Source organism: Anarrhichthys ocellatus, unplaced genomic scaffold (genome assembly GCF_004355925.1).
Source record: "Anarrhichthys ocellatus isolate YVR2014 unplaced genomic scaffold, GSC_Weel_1.0 scaffold5, whole genome shotgun sequence".
Classification (NCBI taxonomy): domain Eukaryota; kingdom Metazoa; phylum Chordata; class Actinopteri; order Perciformes; family Anarhichadidae; genus Anarrhichthys; species Anarrhichthys ocellatus.
The window spans coordinates 4542053-4564330 of NW_022280035.1; the positions used below are offsets into that span (position 1 = coordinate 4542053).

Genomic DNA, 22278 nt, shown 5'->3' on the forward strand with positions numbered 1-22278 from the left:
GTTGGTTCATTTTTAAACGCTGTAATTAGATGTGCCCATGACAATGCTGCTGTTGCTCATTTCTACAAATTATAAACTTGTTCTGTGCATGTATTGTTACTTTGTCCTAAGTGTCATGCCAGAAAAGTAAGGAATGTTTTTGACAGTACTAGCGCAGTGCCCGTTTCGATGAGGCCAATTGCTTGGCTGCCCTTGCAATAATTTAACTACAGTCAATGAGCCGCAGCCTGTAAAGACCTGCTGTGGATTACATGTTCAACTCAGTCCGCAGAGCCCTGAAGTGCAGACCCTGATACTACACAGAGCGCTATCACTTGTTTATTCAAAGTTTATTAATAATGAAGTAAAGGTGGGGTGGGAAAGGGTTTTAATGCTGACCATAAAATCTAAATGTCCCCCTGTAAGAGTGAAAGAACCTCCTTAACAGACTTGAATTTGAATTTGGTTTCATGCTATGTCAGTGAATACAATTTAATGTTTAAGTTAAAAGGTTCCTGGTATGATAATGAATCAGAATCTGAATAAGGTGTACTGCCAATTAGGTTAATCACCTACAAGGAGGTTACAAACAGTCAACTGCTTTGGTAACCTAGCATTATTTAATTCCATCCTAGTTAACGTAATGTTAGCTGTTTATTGCCTATTTAAAGCACTGCAGCCAGACATCCTTCAGTCATCTCTCAAAGTAGAGAGACAGTGTATGCTTCCTTCACCATTTTCTTTGTAAGTACCTACAGTATTTTATATATTCCTATACTTGCTCCATCTCTGTAACTATCTTGCACAGTAAACTTCTACTGTCTTCCAGTCCATACCTTCAGTGGTATATCTGTGGTTAGTGATACTGTATGTTACTGCTGAGTACAATGTCTTTCCTGCACTCTATTCTTTTGATATTTGACAGCTGCATTGTTATATTTGCTCCAAATTCTGATTGCCTTCTTTCGTCTCTCATCTTAAAATGCCATCAATGTACTTAAAATTGTGATAGTGACAAGCGACTTCAAACTGTTTAAATACCAGGTATTATGGTCCGTGCATGAAGTTTAATTAATTTGCGTTGTTTGATGAGCGATGTCAGATGCGGGGTATTGCCTAATTGAATTTGCCTACATTTGCCTACGTTTTTCAACTGTCGATGCTGCTTTAACATGGTTAACGCTTTGCCTGTGTTAATGTCGCATTGAATGGACAATGCAATTGCACCACTACCTCAGCGTGTTACATTATCCAACTTTGATAATGAGCCAGAAACAGAGACAGCTCGCATTCAAAGTAAAAGTTGTGCGTTTTCAAACGTGTTTCCTTCAGCGATTCAGTTTAACTTTTTCATTTTTCATTTTGACACAAAATGCAGAACTACATCATACAGTATTGAAGAAAAGACTTGACCTTGACTGAATAAGTAATTTGGGCACTGTGCTACAATTAATTAAAGATGATCAGTTTTCAGACTTGAAGTGTATTTTTGATCTAAAACTTTTAAGGGATTGTTCTAGTGTTGTTAAATGGGGTTGTATAAGGTATTTTACAGTAGATGGCGGTCTGCATACCCCCAGTTTGGAGAAACAGGCCGAATTACAGAAACAAGAGTAAAGCAATTTACTGCCGTGGACAGTAGCAGCAAAACACATATTAGCCTCCTAAAAGAAATTTATAAATTTCAATATCCGTTTAAGACAGCCCTTTCCAATGCGGAACTTAACTGAAACTTCAATGACACAAGACCACATTGACAGACACAATATAGATAAGTTTCACTTTCAGTAGAGTTCCATGTCGGATGTTCTAAATATGGCGCACACTTAAACAGATATTGACCCCTATACACAGTACTATATGGATTTGCTCTTGTGCTGGTGCTCCTGCCCATTTGTCTTAACTTGGGGTGTGCCGACCACCATCTACAGTACGTAATACACCGACTATGGATAGCACTTTATCATCTGAACTATCCCTTTATTAACAACAACAGAGTGAGGATGTATTTTGAAAAATGTGTTGTTGATTTTCAGCTACATATTAAAAACATTTTTCTTTTCTTTTCTTCTGCTTCATCACATAGAGACAACACGTGCAAGCTCACTATAACTGCAGGTAAGGCATGCTGGTCAAGTAAATGTTTTCTAAAGGGTCAGTTCACCCTCATCACAAAAACACATTCCTCTCACTTACCTCCAGTGGTATCTAGCCATGCAGATATAGTTTTTGTTTTATTTACCCATGTTTTATATCCCTCAGATTACAAGTAAATGGAATTTGGTTCGTGGTGCTTACCAATGAAAGATTGCATTTAGAACATTCACTGACAACTCTTTCCAGAAACAGTGTCCCCATTACTATGAATAATCTACACAAGACACCAGTGTTAATTATCCAGATTTTACATTACTGTTGAATCTTTTTAAATGTAAAATGCAATTTAATTAATATTCAATGTATTCGGGTGGCTGCAGAAATCTCAGAGTGCAATATCTCTAACCTGGAAAAATAAAACTAAACTCATCTCTACTGCAACAGATCAGCAGTTTTTTTATTTTTGTAATTTGGGTGGACTGACCTGTTGAGCTTTGTTTTTAGCCCAATTCTAACCAGTCTGTCAATATGAAGGTCTCTGTTTGATCATTGCCAGCTTGGGTAAGTACAAAACATGCATTAATCATTATCAAAAATCTTAGTAGCAGATAAATAAGGTCCTTAACTCTACAGCTGTTGGTAAAGAAATATCTTGATATATTTGGTGTCTTTGAAAATGTATTTAAACCTTTTTCTTCCATTTCTCAGCCTCTTCCACCAGGCTGGTGTGTTACTATGACAGCGAGGCTGAAAATAGACCGGAGGACGGAAAGTTCACGGTTTCAGACATCCATCCGAAACAGTGTACCCATGTGATCTATGCTTTTTCTGACATTAGCCACCGACACAAGCTGGTCCCTAACTGTGCAACTGACATACAACGTTATCAGTCCTTTAATGGACTCAAAATCAGGTCAGTGCAAACCTACAAAATGTGAAAAAAGTGAAGGGGTCTGAATACTGTATGAATGCCCTGTAAAAGTATGCAAATTATGTCGATCTTCACTGAACATTTGTTTTTGCTCTCACAGAAATCCACAGCTCAAAACCCTGTTGGCTGTTGGTGGCTTGAACTTTAACACACAAAAGTAAGTTATTACAGGAAAATATAGGCCTTTTTGTGCCAGTGCAAAGACAAGCATGAGCAGGACTTTAACATGTTGGTATTTTCCAGACCATTAAACTTGCTTTTCCCATTCATGCCATATTTTTGTGATTTGCACAGCATGCATGATTTCATAAACATGAAGTAGCTACTACAAGTTGAGATGCTGGTATTTGAATACACAATAAGTTAATTTCATTATTATTCAATCAGCACTTGCAAACAGAATATGTAAATTCACCCTTTTTGCAACAATATATTAATGCAAATAAATAATTAAAGATCAAGAGGCAGATATGTTTATGCCTGATACCTTTAGAATATTACGTGAAACCAACAGCAGGTTGCTAGAAAAATACTCACACAAACGTGCACATAACAGTGGTCAGTATTCTTGGTATTCGCCAACACCAAATGTGTATGTTTCCTTTACAACATTTAACTTACATTCCTTTGACAGTGAAAACGCTTGTAGTTACATTGTCAGGGTTACATTGATCCGCCACTTATCAATTGGATTGATAATGCCTTGTAATGTAATGCCCCCAAATTGAAACTCGAGTCCAGGGGTCGGCAACCTTTACTATCCAAAGAGCCATTTTGCTCTATTTCCCACCAAATAAAATTTGTCTGGAGCCGCAAAAGCTATTTGATATCATAGCTTATAAAGTTGTATATGTAGTTATATTATATATACAAAAACTATAGTTTGTTGTATTTATGAAATTATAGAACAAGAATAAAGACAATTCTTGACATTTTATTTCTATTTTACCTGTTCGAACAATATCAAACTCTTATGAAGAGGAGAGTTTGCTGCAGCAGTTGAGAACTCATCTCCAGCTTGATACTTCAGCAAATGCTGTGTGTTTGTTCTGGAAGTGACTTTCAACATCACATTTTTTGCACATATCAAGCATACAGGTAAGCCAGCATCGTTGGCAGTGAAAGCAAATGAAGACGTCCACGCAGAATTAAACTCTCTATTTTCCTCCGTGACTTTTCTTTTTTTGGATTTATCCATTGATAGTTTACAGAGGACGAGGGTCTGAAAATCATGATTTTCTGCAGTGAAAGGCTCTTGACATGCGTAATAGCATGTGATGCACATTTTAGTTGACAAATTATTAAAACATTTTTATTTAAGGTCAGGTATTACTGACCTTGTTGTCTTTACTAGCAGCTGTTGTCCAGTTAAAGTCTGCATTATTACGGAGGAAGCAGCTGTTATTGGAGCGATTAGCGGCGTTATCAGACCTACGGAGCGAGCAAGCAGTCTACTTCCTGTTTACACCTGCACCCACCCGCATGCCCGGTGTACGTGAACAGTCACGTGATTTTCGATTTCAGGCGTTTGAGTCTGAACGGAGATCATTTGAACAGTGGTCCCCAACCTTTTTTGCACCACGGACCGGTTTCATGTAAGACAATATTTTTCACGAACCGGCCTTCAAGGTGTGGCGGAAAAACAGACGAAATAAAATATGACCGGCATGAAAACAAATATAAAATGCATAAATAAATACAACTCCCAATAACGCTGAATCAGTGGGAGCCCTGAGCTTGTTTCTCTGCAACGAGACTGTCCCATCTGGGGGTAATGGGAGACAATGACACCCGAAGTCTGTTCCTGATGTCCAGTCTACTCCGTCATTTTGTTTTGATTGCCGTCACTGCAGAACATCCCGCTTCACAGAGAGGATGTGTGAAATGGAAGCAGGGTTTTCAGTGCTTTAGTGGCGATCTCCGGATATTCAGCCTTGATTTGAATCCAAAACACCAGCAGAGTTGTTGTCTCAGACATACTTTTAAGGCCACCGTCATTTACAATGTCCAGCAGCTGATCTTCCTCTGTCGCCACATATTCTGCAGAGCGGACCTGGCGTCAGAATTACTCCTGATATTTAATCAGAGTCCTGATGTTGTCTGTTAAATGAAGATTTATTTTTCTTGGAAGTTGTAGGCTCTTCTTCTGTCTCCTTAGTGGCCTTTCCCCTTTGCAAAGAAGCTCTCCAAAAGTTATTTACTCATTTTCGCTAGTTTGCGTGCTTCATTTTTGCGGTAACGTATCACGTGACCGAGACAAACGTCTTGATATGTCAAGAGGCACAGGCGGATGAAATTGCGAGAGAATCCGGTCATTTTTCAAAATAAAACTTCTTTCAGACTCTGATAATCAATAAAACGGAAATTATATAATATTTATTATTTCTGTGCGGTCCAGTACCAAATGATCCACGCCCGGTACCGGTCCGCGGCCCGGTTGGGGACCACTGATTTAGAAAAGTGCATGTATGGGTGTGTGTAGCAGTAAATTGCAATAACAGAAATATCAACCCAAAGGAACAATGTAATGCTGGTGGCTGAAAGGATCTCCTCTCCCCAAGAGTGACGCTGCCAAATAAAGATGGTATTCAAGCCACACACAACTGCCACTACCACAACAACCACCACTAGAACCACCACGACCCTATCTGAACAACCTGAACACCCCTGTATTGGAAATATCAATAGGCACTATGCCAACCCTGTTGACCCCAAAATGTTTTACAACTTTGCCAATCAAATAGTAATTTCAACAAGAAAACTAGCCTTGTTTTGTCCATGTATTGTTACTTTGTCTCAACAATTTGTGTATTATCACATACCTTACATCATGTCATAATGTTGTTTTACATATATCTGTTGATCCCATGTAGTTTGTTGTTTATTGCAGTGCTACCATCTTACATTAGGTGAGTATCTTTATTTTTTTGGTCACTCATTATAAATATCGACGTTCTTGCAGGCAATAAAGCAATTGACAGCTTGCAATGTCACATTATAATATAAAAAATGGTTGTTTAACGCCATCTTTTTGTTGTTTTTAACACATATAATCCCAAAACTTCCCCAGACATGAAAATATTCCAATCTTGTGTCATTAGTAACCCTTTAAAATAAAAAATCATTCACAATCAGTCACAACTGTGACCAGTGGGATAAAGTGTAAATATTTATAAATAAACATATTTGTCCTAGAATGCAGTCATCAAAATTATTCCAGCCCAGTTATTAACACATTCAAAACTCTGTTGCAGGCACTAATACATTAGGTACGCATCGATGCATTTAGCCATGTAGACATGGTCAGGACGATCTGCCAAAGTTCAAAAACAATCATCAGAATGGGGAAGATAAGCGACTTTGAACATATAAGGGTTGTTGGTGCCAGAAAGGCTGGTTTGAATATTTCAGAAACTGCTGATCTACTGTGATTTTCATGCACAACCATCTCTCGGGTATATAGAGAATGGTCAAAAAAGGGAAACAGATATGCAGAGGAGCATTTCTGAACGCATAACATGTTAAACCTTGAAAGCAACGACGACACCGGGTGCCACTCCTGTCAGCTAACAACAGGAAACTGAGGCTACAATTGGCACGGGCTCTCCAAAGTTGGACAGTAGAAGATTGGAAAAACGTTGCCTGGTCTGATGAGTGTCGATTTCTGCTGCGACATTCAGATGGTAGGTTTAGAATGTGTCATAAACAATGTGTTCTGGGTCTATCCCAGGGCCTCTTCTTAGTTAGACATGCCGCGAAAACCTCTAAAGGGAGGCATCCAGATCAGATTCCAAAACCACCCCAGCTGGTCCATTTTGATGCGCAGGAGCAACCGGCTCTACTCCAAGCTTTCTGCAGATGTTTGAGTTCTCACCCTATCTCTAAGGCTGAGGCCAGCCACCCTACGGAGGAAGCATTTTGGCCACTTGTATCTGCAATCTCATTATTTTGGTCTTTACCCAAAGCTCATGAATATAGGAGAGGGTTCGAACGTAGATGGACTCGTAAATCGAGAGCTTTTGCTCAATTCCCTCTTCATCACAACGGTACGATACAACGCCCGCTTTCAGCCTGAATTACGTGTTTAACTTTTACGTATTTGTCCAATGTTAGAGCTCTGTGGGTGGGGTCACCTAGCTGAAGGTGGTTCTGCAAAACCACCAAGAAACCCAAATTAGGCTTCTAATTACGTAGCAACAGCACCCGATTTTCAGCTCTTTTTTACACAGGTCTTTAGATAGATGGAGCAGGATAAAAAGAGAGACTGTGTTCTTTTCTGACACTTTGGGAATCTGTAGACACAGGATCTTAATACTTCTGAATACACAAACCTGTCTAACCTGAACGAGAGGGATATTTACCCACCCACGCCAACATCTTTAAAAAGAACATTGTTTCAGCTGCTGTGTGATGCTGCATGTATTTAATAATCTCAAAAGAAATTAATCTGAAGCCAGCTGTGGACAACAAACTGATCATCAGAATTGATGTTTCTTTGAAATCACGGCTATTCCGTGACACCTGAACGACATTGTTGTAAGATTCAGACATTAGTTCAGCGTGCCTTTGCAATCGACTGCTCGATGGAGAACCGACCAGCAGACCAGGGCTTGGAGTGGAAACAAAATGTCAGTACTCCCTTTATTGAGTGTGTATCGGCTGGTATCGGCAATCTCTTGCTACTTATTATTATTAATTGATTACTTCTTTAAGCATGTTATCCTGTGCCATTCATAATCAACTGTGATTTTTTTTGTTATATTATTATACCTGGACTAAGTCTTCTACGGTAAAGGCCTATAATACTATGATAGGTAGGTGTTTTCCTGTGTTATGTTATTTGTGCGTATTGCTCTTTAATTATAGGATGCCTACAGCGTGAATCAACACCAACCAGCCAGACAGGCAGGTATGCAGAACTGAGGCGTGTGAGCTCTTTATTCACGTTTTACGAGCAGTGACGCAGTCAGGATGCTCATATATTATGCAGCAGAATAAAGAGACACATTCTGAATTTCTATAGGGAATATATACTAAGACCTATTTGGTGTGATGGTTTTGACTTAAAACTAGATAAATGTACATACATTTGGACCATTAGTATTACTATAATGCCTCAAAAGCTTAAAGACAAAACTTGATATAGTTGAGAATGTCACAGCCTTCATGAAGCCTGAACATTTAATTATTCTGGAATTGTTTGCCTTGTAAAATCATATTCTGTAATTCAAAAGAGAAAATTCAGGAAACTTTTAAGTTTAAACTTTTTAATTATATTTGTTGACAAAAGAGTCATTACGAACAGTTCACAAATTCTTTTAGAAAAAGGAAACAAACATTGCATCGATAAATTACAGCATCCTCTTTCTAATTCCTAATGTCGCATGTCCAGTTGCTCTCTACATTGCAAGACAAAGTCATGGTACGCCAAAGAGTAAAATGTCAAAGTATCAGTCCACTTCGAGCACTGCAGCAAACCGACGGACTGACTGACATTGCAATCCATTGAGCCACACAGTTGCCATGGCTAAAGTATGCACAAGAACAATTAAAAGTTGTACTCCTTCATTAAAGTTAACCTTTTGTGTGGGTTTGTTCTTGTTGGTTGACTTTTAATCGCTGCATTGTCTTTCAGAGGCAGTAGCAACTAAATAAAGATCCAAAAATAGGCTACATTTTGGCAAGGGAAAACCCGGCATGGCCATATACACAGGCGTCCTTTGACCTTACACCTCAAGATATGTGAATGAAAATGGGTTCTATGGATACCCACAAACCTCCCCTCTACAGACATGCCCACTTTGTGCTAATCCCATGCAGTTTGGGGGTACTTTCAGTGAAAAACATGGAGCTTTTTTGCATGCAGTAGCTTATACATGTCTGATTTCCGTCTATTCTAAAATGGCGTTCATGAATATTTAAGTTAATGAATATTAACTTAACAGTCTTGGAATTGCATAAATTGGGTATGTCTGGAAATGGTTGTGGATCCAATGATTCCAATTGTATTCATGTGTGATAACCACTTTTGAAACTTGACTTCACTGTATAAAATGACCTGTTGTGACCTCTAGGATAATCATAGCCTCTTGAAACTTTACAACCACAAAAGAGAGACACAGGACATACCACAGAATTACTGCAGTGCTATTTGGGGGAGTATTTCTATTTTTCTGGTCACTTCATATTAATATCAAGTTTTACACAGGTGATTGAAAGAAACTGTCTGGAATGTGTTATTTATAGAAATAGAATGAGAATAGAAGTCATCAACATAGCAGAAGACATCAAATTTCGCAAGTCGGTTTACATGGAAGTTAGATGTTGCCAGCTACAACGCTTGCAATAGCAACAGCATAAAAATGACCAACGCTTTGCTATGTTGATTCTCTCACATTGTGTTCCTATGTTGAAATTACATTATGATAAAAAACAATGATTGGCCTATGTGTTGTTGGCCAATGTCCTTTTGTTGTTCTTACTATGACTACATACTTATGTTACTCTATCAAAATAAACTGTTTTTTAGTGGGCTGAATTAATCTATTGTGCACATGAATACTGATGATTTTATTGGGCATTGCAACACTGGAAGAATTACACACACTCCTCCCTAGTTAAGTGCCACACCCTGCTGTAAACTATTTAGAACAGCACAGCCATAGATATGTCACTCATCAATCAGTCAGAGTTGAGAGACCTTTACTTCTTTCACCAGAATATTTGTAAGTATCCATTTTATTCTAATTTCATTAAACCACATCTGCACTCGTTTCTTAGTTACTTTGTATATTGCTATACCTGCTCATTCTCTCTTACTTACTCGCTAGTTAAACTAAAAACTTTTTTATTTTGTCAGTTATCTGTAGATGTAGATAAATTGCGAGAGTCAATTCAAAGCTTGGTCTGTAAGCAGTTTTACAAGGGTTACAACAGCCTGAGTCTTGCTGGGTGAATAACTTAAATGACACAATACAAAACACATTGTCATCAGGTACATTAATCAGAATGATTGTTGAACATGGGGTTTAAGTTGCAGTTTAAAATGACAAGTCATATTCTGTAATGTCATTGAACTAAACTTTGGATGGCAACAAATTCTCTTTTCTTATTATAAAGAATTAATGTACTAATTCATTCATGATTTAATTGATTAATTAATTGGTCGTAAAAGAGCTTTAAACATTATGATAGAGTATATGTCTCCTAAATTGTTGCAGATATGTTTTTACCACTCCAGAATTGATAAAATAGATCTAGGAAAAATCCCTCCAACATACTGCATAAAGATAATAAGACCTTTCTATTTCTGCGTATACACAGTGACAACATGGACAAGCTCACTCTAACTACAGGTAAGGCACACTGGTTGACTGAATGCCGCCTAAATCACAATATATATATACATTATTTTCTCACTTACCTATTATGGTATTTAGCCATGCAGATAGTCGGATTGTTTCTCAGATCACAGGTTCAATGTAATGGAATTTGGTTTGTGGTGCTTATGACTGGCAACTCCTTCCAGAATCAGTAACCCTATAACTCTGGATAATCCACACAACACACCTGTGTTTATTATCCAGATACACGGTTGCTGTTGAATTTGTAAAACTAAATTCCATTTAACTCCAATGTATTGGGATGAAAAAAAATCCAAACTTAACTGTAATGCTAGAGACCAGTAGAAGTGAGTGATAAAATCATTTTTGGGCGTTTATTTGAAATGTGAGTGAAGAGTCATGTTAAGCTTTATTTTTAACCTCATATTGACCAACTCTGTCACTTTGAAGGTCTCTGTTTAATCATCGCCAGCTTGGGTGAGTTTATAACTTGTATTAATCACAATAAACAGTTTTACTAGCAGATAAGTAATGCACCAAACAATTTGTTGGTAAACAAAGATTTTGATATAATTAATGATTTTCTTCCATGTCTCAGCTACTTCCTCTAGGCTGGTGTGTTACTATAACAGCTTGGCTGAAAATAGACCAGACTATGGACAGTTCTCAGTTTCAGATATCGATCCGAACAAGTGTACCCATCTGATCTATGCCTTTTCCGACATAAACAACACAAATGAGCTGGTCCCCAGTTGTGACACTGACATATCACGATATGAGTTGTTCAATGGACTCAAAAACAGGTCAGAGTTTTATCCTTTACATATTGTGGAAATTATGTTGATTTTTGTGTTTCGTTAAACAGTCATTACTGAACTTTTATCAGAGAAATACAATGAGAGTAGAGCAGACATTGAACTGTTTGGCATGGTCATTTTACTTAGAAAATGATGATTGTTGTTGGCTGTTATTGCGACAACTGTTACAACTGTATATGTTTCCTTTGCCATTGTCCCTTTATCCCTCTCTAGTAGCTCTGCCCAGGTGTACTGCATTGCTCATAGAGGTGCACCTGGACTGGCAAGGAAGTGCTTAAATGCTCCTGTGCCAGGAGCAGAAGAGGGAGGCCTCTGGTGTGGGGACTGTTTCTCTTGCTGCCTCTCAATTTAGCATTTTGTGTTGTCTTGTTTGTATGTTGTTTGTTAATAAATCCCATGGTTTTGATTGTTTTAATGTAGCCTTCTGTAGTTGATTTGGGTCAGTAGTGGATTCATACTTTCCTTCTAGCTTACTTCTAAAAAGGACTGACGGCATGGCGGGACTTCACGCACACACACTAGACACTGTTGATTTACACATCACGCCAGCATAAGTGAGTCCACGACTTGCCACAAGTCAGATAATAAGGAAGTTAGCCCACTACAACCATATCTACAAAGTTTGCCATGTCAGCCATTGTAACCATCCTGCTATGTTGATGAAGATGGGAATATCAGTTCTACTCTCATTCTATTTCTATGACTTTTATGATCCCACAGAAATCCACTGCTCAAAACCCTATTGGCGGTTGGTGGCTTGAGGTTTAACACAAAAAAGTAAGTTACTAACATGAATATTTAGGCCTTCTTTGTGTGAGTGCATGTTGACATTTTCCTGACCATGAAACTTTGACCTATCATACTGTATTTTTGTGCTTTGTACAGCATGCATGGTACATCGTTTTTAGATAGCAAAATATTAGATTCTGGTGTTTAATTGGCCTATATAATTAAGTTAATTACATGATTCCATCAGCACATTCAAACAAAATATGTGATGTCAATTTTTGGCAACAAAATGATAAAGGAAATACAAACTTAAACATAGTTCAACAAGCAGAAGTATTTATACCTGATACCTTCATTATATTATGTGAAACCAAAAGCACTTTGCTGGAAAAGAATCACACAAAATGTGCACATAAAAGTGCTTACTTTCATCACTATTCATAATTACATGTGAAGAGCGTGGTAACCAAACCATTTGCCTATGGCTGCATATTATTTGTCTTTACACACATGACCTTGTCCTTTGCGTGGCTCTTTGTTTCAGCTATTAAAACAGCACACTTAAATGAAGTATGTTGTGTATCTTCTTGAGAGCACTGTTTTGTTCAAATGTTTACCAGATTCAGTACAATGGTGGCAGACCCACAAAACAGAACAAAGTTCATCAAGTCTGCGATCACACTACTGAGAGATAATGGTTTTGATGGAATAAACCTGGACTGGAGGTACCCTGGGGGACAGGACAAGGGGAGATTCACACTGCTGTGCCAGGTCAGATCCTGAATCTCCTGGGACAGACACTGTCAGAAATATGCCATAGTGCAATTACTATGCATTCAAATGTTTTTTTAGGCATTTAAAATAAACTGCATGCTTCTGTGTTGTATAGGAACTCAATGAGGCCTTTGTGGCTGAAGGAAACTCAACTAACGGTGACAGGTTAATCGTCACTGCAAGTGTCTCTGCTGAGAAAGCAACCATCGATGCCGGTTATGAAGTCTCACAGATTGCCATGTAAAACTATTTTAATGTAATTCTTTATACCAATAACTAGCTGTTGTCATGTTTTGGTTAAGGTGATCTCCTCTGCATTTTAACAGGCATCTGGATTTCATTAATGTGTTAACATTTGACTTTCACGGCCACTGGGAAAGTGTCACAGGACATCACAGCCCCTTATACAACGGAACTCAAGACACTGGAGACGAAATCTACTTGAACACTGTAAGTACAGGGATTCATATTTCAACTGCTTAAAGACCTTCCTACTCAGATATGTCCTTTCATCTTAATTGTTTCGTTTTCTCCACATTGTAGGACTATGCCATGCGGTACTGGCGGGAACAAGGAGCACCTGGACAAAAGCTAAACTTGGGGTTAGCGGCATATGGGCGTGCTTTTAACCTCTCCACTGAATCCAGTGACGTTGGTGCACCAACCAATGGTCCTGGTGAAGAAGGCTGCTACACCGGTGAAGAAGGATTCTGGGCCTCTTATGAGGTAAAACAGCAAGCTGTGAATTTATTAATTAATATGAATAGCTTTATTATAAGCTAACCAATTTTCCTCTATTTGGTGTGACAAATATCTGTTTGAATGAATACATTGGATCTAAATATGATTTTTGACCATTCTTTTCAGACTTGCCTTTATATTGAAGGGGATACTACCCATCTGATTGTTGATCAGGAAGTTCCATATGCCGTCACAGAAAATCAGTGGGTTGGATTTGACAACAAAGCCAGTCTTGATACTAAGGTAGTCGTCTGTTCAGTTCACACTGTTGTTCTATAATTCGTTTGCAAATGACTGGTTGTACACAATCTGGTCAAAAAAATATGTTGTCAACATGACGTCAGCTGTTGAAATGTGTTGTTCCTCATCCTCTCAGGTCAATTACCTAAAAACTAACGACTTTGGAGGAGCCTGTGTCTGGTCTCTGGACCTGGACGACACTACTGGACAGTTCTGTAAAATGGGCAAATGCCCTTTCATCAGCCACCTGCATGATATCCTGGTTCCAGGTAACCACAATGCAAAACATTTACATCGTATCCTGTCCTGGCAGGGACTTGACATTAAGCTTTTTCAGCCACTTGACCCAAGGTATTTTAGCCAAACGTACCTGTCCGAAATACAAAATATAGGCAGTTCCTGGCCAATGACTACAGTTTTCAAGATTACATTTGAACATATGATAATTAATTAATAATTTACCCTCGCTTAATACAAATTGTTACTGTTTCTAGCTTGAATGCACAATAATATATTATTAAATTAATCCTTCATACATTCGCTGTTCACTCCTTTATAAGCAGAACTGCGCTAAGGAGAGACCCCGAGCTGTCGGCAGAAAAGCTGTTTACAGTGATTAGTTTGAGCAACAGCGCGGGAATGAATTACAATAGAATAGGCCTATGTGTCTGAATAAGTTAGTATTTCATAATGTTGCTATGCTGTTAGCTCCGTTATTTAGCCAGGCTGGACTGTGATGCCAACCAGCTGCTCAAAGCTGGCAAGAGGAGAGCTCCGTTAACGTTAAATAACGTGGCCAATTGCAATGAATTTGTTGTTCACAATGAAGCATTTTCAGAGATCGGCTAATAGAAAGCATTAATGGCGATCTCCTGATGGCAGATTGTTACTGTATATCAGCCCCTCATCAAGATCACATTTACTTTTCACATGCCCGATAGGACAACTGGATGACTCATTCCAATGGCCTGAACACAGAGTTTACTTGCCCAGTGCAAGCGGGCAACTCTTAATGTTGAGCCAAGCATGGAGTGGCAGTTTTTAGTGTGTATTTGATTGAATCCCATCAGCATTCAGTAATTACATTACATATACTATTTTTATGAAGAAAGCAAATGTGTGCTCTTTCTATTAAGAGGTATTCGCAGCCATCCTCAGGTATATACCAATATTTTGTGATTAACAGAGTTTAAAAAGCATTTAACATCTGACTCTCATTCTTTTAGGTTTTCCTAGCCTCAGCAATACAACTCTCCCAACCACCAACATAACAATTCCCATCACCACAGCAACTACCACTACAATTCTCCTTACCACAACAATGCCGACTACCACAACTCCCCCTACCACAACAACAATCATTGCGACTACCATAACAACTCCCCTTACAACGACCACAACAACTCCCCCTACTACAACTACAACAATGATGACTAACACAACTCCTCCAACCACAACTACAACTCCCTCTACCACAACAATGCCGACTACCACATCGACTCCCTCTACAACGACCATGACAACTCTCCCTACTACAACTACAACAATGCCGACTACCACAACTCCCCCTACTACAACTACAATTATGGCGACTACCACAACAACACCCCCTATGACAACAACAACAATGCCAACTACCACAACACCCGCTACCACGATTACAACAATGCCGACAACCACAACTCCCCCTACCACAACTACAACAATGCCGACTACCACAGCTCCCCCTACCACAACTACAACAATGCCGACTACCACAACTCCCCCTACCACAACTACAACTCTCTCTACCACAACAATGCCAACTACCACATCAACTGCCTCTACAACGACCACAACAGCTCTCCCTACTACAACTACAACAATGCCAACATCCACAACTCCCCCTACCACAACTACAACAAGCTGACTACCACAACTCCCCCTACCACAACTACAACAAGCTGACTACCACAACTCCCCCTACCACAACAACGCCCACTACCCCAACTACTCCCCCTACCACAACAATGCCCCCTACTATAACAACAACTACTCTGACACCCAGTACCATAGTTAACAATCAGGGAAACGATTGTAATGGAAACAGCAAAGGGCTTTTTGTCGACCCTAAGGACAAAAACTATGTTTTCAACTGCACTGGTTCAGAAGCCATCAGGCAAATGTGCCCAGACGGTAAGATGTTCAAGGGCAAACAGTGTGGATAATCATTTCACAGTTTATTCAATTACTTCTGATTTTTCAGTTTAATTATTTGTAAAATAAAATAAAAAATTCAGGCCTCACTAATCTACTCTTAATTGATAAATTTACGCATCAAATGACAGCACTAATATTTTGTACTGTGTATTTACAATTGTGTTCCTGTTGCTACCTTTTAATTGTAGGTGTGTCTAAAACAGTTGGGTGTGTATGTTCTTGTTTATTTCACTGTCATCCTTAAATTTGACATGCCTTAATTATACGGTTGTTGCATATCAATGTAATTATGGGTGTGTCTAACCCTATTGTATGGGTGTGTTCTCTGATTGAATAGGCACATGTGCATTGATTTAACACGTCACCACCTAACTCTTGCAACCACTATAATTAAAGGACTACTTTGTGAATCATAATTGACAATAAGTTGACCCAGAAAAGCCAGCAGCGTCTCTTTTGTCTGGGGAAGTTTACCAAGTTCCAGGTTGAGATCAGGTTGAGTCAGTTTGCTTCGATTTGCTAAACCTCAAAGAGAAAAACTCAAGAGGGACGAAAGTCGGCAGCAAAATGATTGGCACTCGGCAGAAGTATCTATCTGAACTGTCCAACAAACAGTTGTCTAAGAAAACAGAATACATTATATCTGACAGTACCCAACCCTTGCACTTAAAATGTTCCACCCTGTGGTTCTTGCCTCAGACAACCATTAGTCAAAACTTACAGTTATAAATTCTCTTTCATACCTTGTGCCATCTAACTGCTCAACTCTGTAAAGTACAGGTAGTATCAGCAAATCTCCAACCATGCCTGTTCTTTTGGTTGTATATGTATGAATGTGTATGTTATTATATGGTGTTGTTGTTGTTATTGCTACTGCGGCAAAACCAATTACCCCTCAGGGACAAATACAAATCTTGAATTTGTCTGAAATAATGGTTTTGTTCTTTGGTTGTTCTCAGTTGTTCTTTATGTATCAGGTGTTTATAAGATAATAGACACACTAAACATTGAAAACCAGCTGCCTTCCTGGCACTCATGAAAAAGCAATTCAAATGATGGTATGAAGTAGAAGTCAAATGAGCAAAACCTGTTTGTCAAACATTTCTTGATATCATTGAGCTACATTGCAATGTAATAATCCCCTTTGAGGTTTTAAGTCACATGTGAAAAGATCTGCACGTGTTGACTCCTAGGACTATATCAGTGAGGGGTTGTATGCATCATCTATTTTTCATACTTACATTGGTAGGAAACATTAGGAGCTAGTTTAACAAGAATGTGAGTGAATGTCCAATGATGTCAGGATCCCTGTCAGACCAGACACCTCCCATGGCCACACAGCTGCAGCCACTCCAGCCGATTACCTCCTGCAGGCTGACACACCAGACTCAGGTCCCACTAACGCTTCCCCTGGCACTATATAAACTCTGGTCCTGCAGTCTGGGGTTGTCAGGTCGTACCGTCTTTCACCCGCTTCAACCCCATTGCATCTTCTGGCTCGATTGCCTGCCTCCGTCGGTCCGGGAATCCCCCGTGCCCTCCTTTGTGTTTACGGACTACTCACCGCCGCTCCTCCCTCCGTGGTGTTAACGGACTACACACCGCCGCTCTGCCCTCCGTGGTGTTAACGGACTACACACCACCGCTCTGCCCTCCGTTGTGTTAGCGGACTACACACGCCGTCAAGCTGCCAGCTCTCCGGTGTCGAGCCACGGGACATCACGCCGTCGATCTGCCTACTCTCTGGTGTTGGACCACGGGCTCCACACCTTCACACACCTTCAAAATAAAACCTGTTTATATCAACTTCTGTCTCCTGTGGTCTTGCGATTGGGTCCTAACCCATGAACTCCCATGACAAATGAAGTGCAAATTTGTATATCAAAAAGCTATGAATATTGCCATTCTTAGACCAGTCAACAGCACTATGTTGTTCTAAAATGTTTTCTGCTCACTCAGTTTGCTCGACCGACAAACTAAAACAATACTGGCACACAGAAAACGTATACTTAAACGCTACTGTAAATAGTCTGTTCAACAGAAGCAATAACATTAGTTTAACTGTTAATCAGATAAAGACCTGCTACAGATGGAAACCAATTGGATTTTTTAATTTGATGCTTTAGTTTTGTTTTGTTAAATAAATCATGACAAACACAGAATCCTGTATAGACAATGATTTATTTTGCCTGCGTAAACCACAAACCCATGGTGCATCAGTGTCCCTTTGATTTGTGTTTGTTTTTTCGGACAAATGGCGACTACCTAGTGGTGTGATTTGTATGGTCATTGTTTATTTTTTATAATATTATATTCATAATTTGTTATCTTTGTGCTGTTTTCTCAGTTGCTGTTGATTATTTAATAGAGCATTCAGATGAAAATATATTTCTTCAATTTAACATTCATTACATATGATATAATATGCATAACTTGGATCAAAATTGTAAGCTATCCCTGTAGTATTTGTTACAGTATTGCTGTGTTTTATATATTTACGGGCCAGTGACAAATAAGGTTCTCAAGTTGAACCCTCCGCGAATCGCCACCTTAACGTGGTGGAGGAGTTTGAGTGGCTCAGTGATCCTGGGAGCTATGTTGTCCGGGGCATTAGCCCCTTGTAGGGTCTCCCAAGGCAAATAGGTCTCGGGGGAGAGCCCAGCCTAAGAGCGGTTCAAACGACCTTAATGATAAGCAGCCCACGGACTTTAGCCACCTCGCCCGGACCAGGGAAACCGGGGAACCCTCCCGGAACCAGACCCAGGAGGGGAGCTCGTCGGCGAGCGTCTGGTGGCCGGGCCTTCGCCGATGGGGCCCGGTCGGGCTCAGCCCGAATAAACAGCATGGAGCAGCCACCCTGTGGACCCACCACCCGCAGGGACAAACATCGGGGTCGGGTGCAATGCAGACCGGGCGGCGGGTCAGGCGGGAGGCCTGGGCGAGCCGATCACCGGCAGCATAGACTAGCTCTAGGGACGTGGAACGTCACCTCGCTAGCGGGGAAAGAGCCAGAGCTGGTGCAGGAGGTGGAGCGATACCAGCTAGATATAGTTGGACTCACCTCCACACACAGCGCTGGCTCTGGAACCAAGCTCCTGGAGAGAGGTTGGACTTTGTCCTTTTCCGGAGTTGCCCAGGGTGAGAGGCGCCGGGCGGGAGTGGGGATACTCACGAGCCCCCGGCTGAGCGCCGCTGTGTTGGAGTTCTCCCCGGAGAACGAGAGGGTCGCCTCCATGCGCCTACGGGTTGCGGGGAGCAAGGCTCTGACTGTGGTTTGTGCTTACGCACCAAACAGCAGTTCAGAGTATCCGGCCTTCTTGGAGTCGGTGGGAGGGGTCCTGGAAAGGGTGCCACCTACTGATTCCATAGTTCTCCTGGGGGACTTCAATGCTCACGTGGGCAATGACGGAGAAACCTGGCGGGGGGGTGATTGGGAGGAACGGCTTGCCCGATCTGAACCCGAATGGTGTCTCGTTATTGGACTTCTGTGCTTGCCACGGTTTGGCCATAACGAACACCATGTTCGAACATAAGGTGGCTCATAAGTGTACCTGGTACCAGAACACCTTAGGCCGGAGATCAATGATCGACTTTGTAATCGTATCATTTGATTTGCGGCCGTATGTCTTGGACACTCGGGTGAAGAGAGGAGCAGAGCTGTCAACTGATCACCACCTGGTGGTGAGTTGGATCAGATGGCAGGGGAACCGGTTGGAAAGACCCGGCAAGCCCAAACGTGTAGTGAGGGTGAACTGGGAACGTCTGGCGGAGGACCCTGTCCGGGAGGTCTTTAACTCCCACCTCCGGAAGAACTTCTCTCACATCCCGAGGGAGGTTGGGGACATGGAATCCGAATGGACCATGTTCAAAGCCTCTATTGTGGACGCGGCCGCTAGGAGCTGTGGCCGGAAGGTCATCGGTGCCTGTCGTGGCAGCAACCCGAGAACCCGGTGGTGGACACCGGAGGTGAGGGAAGCCGTCAAGCTGAAGAAGGAGACCTTCAAGGCCTGGTTGGCCCAGGGGTCTCCCGAAGCAGCTGACAGGTACCGGCAGGCCAGAAGGGCTGCAGCTGCGGTGGTCGCGAATGCTAAAATTCGGGCATGGGAGGAGTTCGGGGAGGCCATGGAGAAGGACTTTCGGTTGGCCTCAAGGAGGTTCTGGCAAACCATCCGACGGCTCAGGAAGGGAAAGCAGGGCTTACCCCAGGCTGTTCTCAGCAGGGGGGGGAACTGCTGACCCAGACAGGGGACATCGTCGGGCGGTGGAAAGAGCACTTTGAGGAACTCCTAAACCCGACCAACATGTCCTCTGCAGAGGAGGCAGCGCCTGAAGATCTAGGGGGAGGCTCACCCATATCCCTGGCAGAGGCCGCTGAGGTAGTCAAAAAGCTCCTTGGTGGCAAGGTGCCGGGGGTGGATGATGAGATCCCTGAGATGCTGAAAGCGCTGGACATAGTTGGGCTATCCTGGCTGACACGCCTCTTCAATGTCGCATGGGGGTTGGGATCAGTGCCCATGGACTGGCAGACCGGGGTGGTGGTTCCCATTTTCAAAAAGGGGGACCGGAGAGTGTGCTCGAATTACCGGGGTATCACACTACTCAGCCTCCCGGGGAAGGCTTATGCCAGGGTGCTGGAAAGGAGGCTCCGACCGTTTGTCGAACCTCAGATACAAGAGGAGCAATGCGGATTTCGTCCCGGCCGTGGAACAGTGGACCAGCTCTTTACCCTCGCAAGACTACTGGAGGGGTTCTGGGAGTTTGCCCAACCAGTCTACATGTGCTTTGTGGACTTGGAGAGGGCTTTCGACCGGGTGCCTCGGGGGTTCTTGTGGGGGGTGCTGCGGGAGTATGGGGTGCCGGACCCATTACAACGGGCAATCCGGTCTCTGTACGACTGCAGTAGGAGCTGTGTCCGCATTCTCGGCAATAAGTCAGACACGTTCCCGGTGGGTGTTGGCCTCCGCCAGGGCTGCCCTTTGTCTCCGGTCCTGTTCGTGACTTTCATGGACAGAATATCTAGGCGCAGCCTGGGGGTGGAGAACGTCAGGTTCGGGGGTCTCGGGATCGCCTCTCTGCTGTTTGCAGATGATGTGGTCCTGTTAGCCTCCTCGGATCGTGACCTCCAGCATTCACTGGGGCAGTTTGCAGCCGAGTGCGACCCGACCCCGGATAAGCGGAGGAAAATGGATGGATGGATGGATGGAAGTTGAACCCATATTTAACTCTGCATTTACATGCAAATTCATTTCCCTTGTATTTCTAAATTAATGCATGGTCAATGCTGAAATTTGTGCAAGGAGGAACCCAGGACCAAGAGGAAGATACTGACCATCTATCAACAGTTCAGTTACACAAGATAAACCACACACAACCAGCAGGTCTGAAGAAAAGTACACAGTACCCAGGCCTGAGTCAGTGTAATATATAGGCTGGTATAAAAATAGTGTATTATGTACTGTTATTGTATACTTCAAGTTTGGATTGAGTGTAACATTGATAATGACAATGTTATGTGTCACTTTAAAGATGTTTGCACCTTGTTTTGTCCCTCGGACAATGACATTTTACAGCGTTCAACACAATTCCAAACAGCACAGACAGATATCTGTCAGTCATCCATCAGTCATAGTCGAGAGTAAATGCTTCTTTCACCATCGTTATCTTTAAAGATAAAGATAAATCAGGAACAGTTGCTATTTGAATCCCTTTCCATTCCCTCTGCCCCTATTATGCGTGTCTTCACTGGAATGCCATAAAAGACAAGTTGCATGAGACCTAAGATGCCATCCTTTGGTAAAAGGAAAATGCTATTTGATAGTTCAGCACAAATTAAAGAAAATATCCTTGTAAGAGTCTACAGCCAGCGGCACTTTGGGTTTAATGCTAGCATCAGTATGCGTAGCGGTGCACAGAATGATGTCACACAGGCTCAATCTGGTGCTACACATTTAATGAAAATGTTCTGCAAAATACAAAAATATGCATTTAGGTATACAGTCGTTCCACAGCGTTTTCTGCTTCTGTCCTGTACACAGGGATTCTCATCCTCTCATGAGACTTCCCTGTTGCTCTCATCACAGACGCTGCTCATGTCGCAACACTGACACCTACTGGCGATCCACTGGATCTACTGCCTAAAAATGTAGCTGGTGATAAATAACGCTGTACCCTAAATTTTTAACTACAATGAACACTTCCTCCTCTTAATTAAACACATAGGAAATATAACAAACTCTCTTAACTTACATTACACCCAAGAAATGATTGTACTTCCTGAACTACACATGACTTATTGAGCCACATATGCATTCTCCCAATGACAATGCTAACATGCATTGAGTTTAGCGTGTAAGCATGCTAAACATCATTGCTAATTAGTAATACAGCTGAGGCTGATGAAAATTAAACCAGGCCCACACCAAAGTAT

At 41.5% G+C, this 22278-nt stretch overlaps 1 protein-coding gene across 1 annotated transcript; it reads left to right on the plus strand.

Moving 5' to 3' along the window:
- The first annotated feature begins 10337 nt into the window (after positions 1-10337).
- LOC116382595 (chitinase-3-like protein 1) lies at positions 10338-15089 on the plus strand. The gene is made up of 10 exons (XM_031845777.1): positions 10338-10362; positions 10949-11153; positions 11889-11945; positions 12518-12668; positions 12787-12911; positions 12998-13121; positions 13215-13397; positions 13539-13655; positions 13789-13914; positions 14889-15089. The coding sequence occupies exons 1-10, from the start codon at positions 10338-10340 to the stop codon at positions 15087-15089; spliced, it is 1314 nt and encodes a 437-aa protein (XP_031701637.1).
- Positions 15090-22278: the final 7189 nt, after the last annotated feature.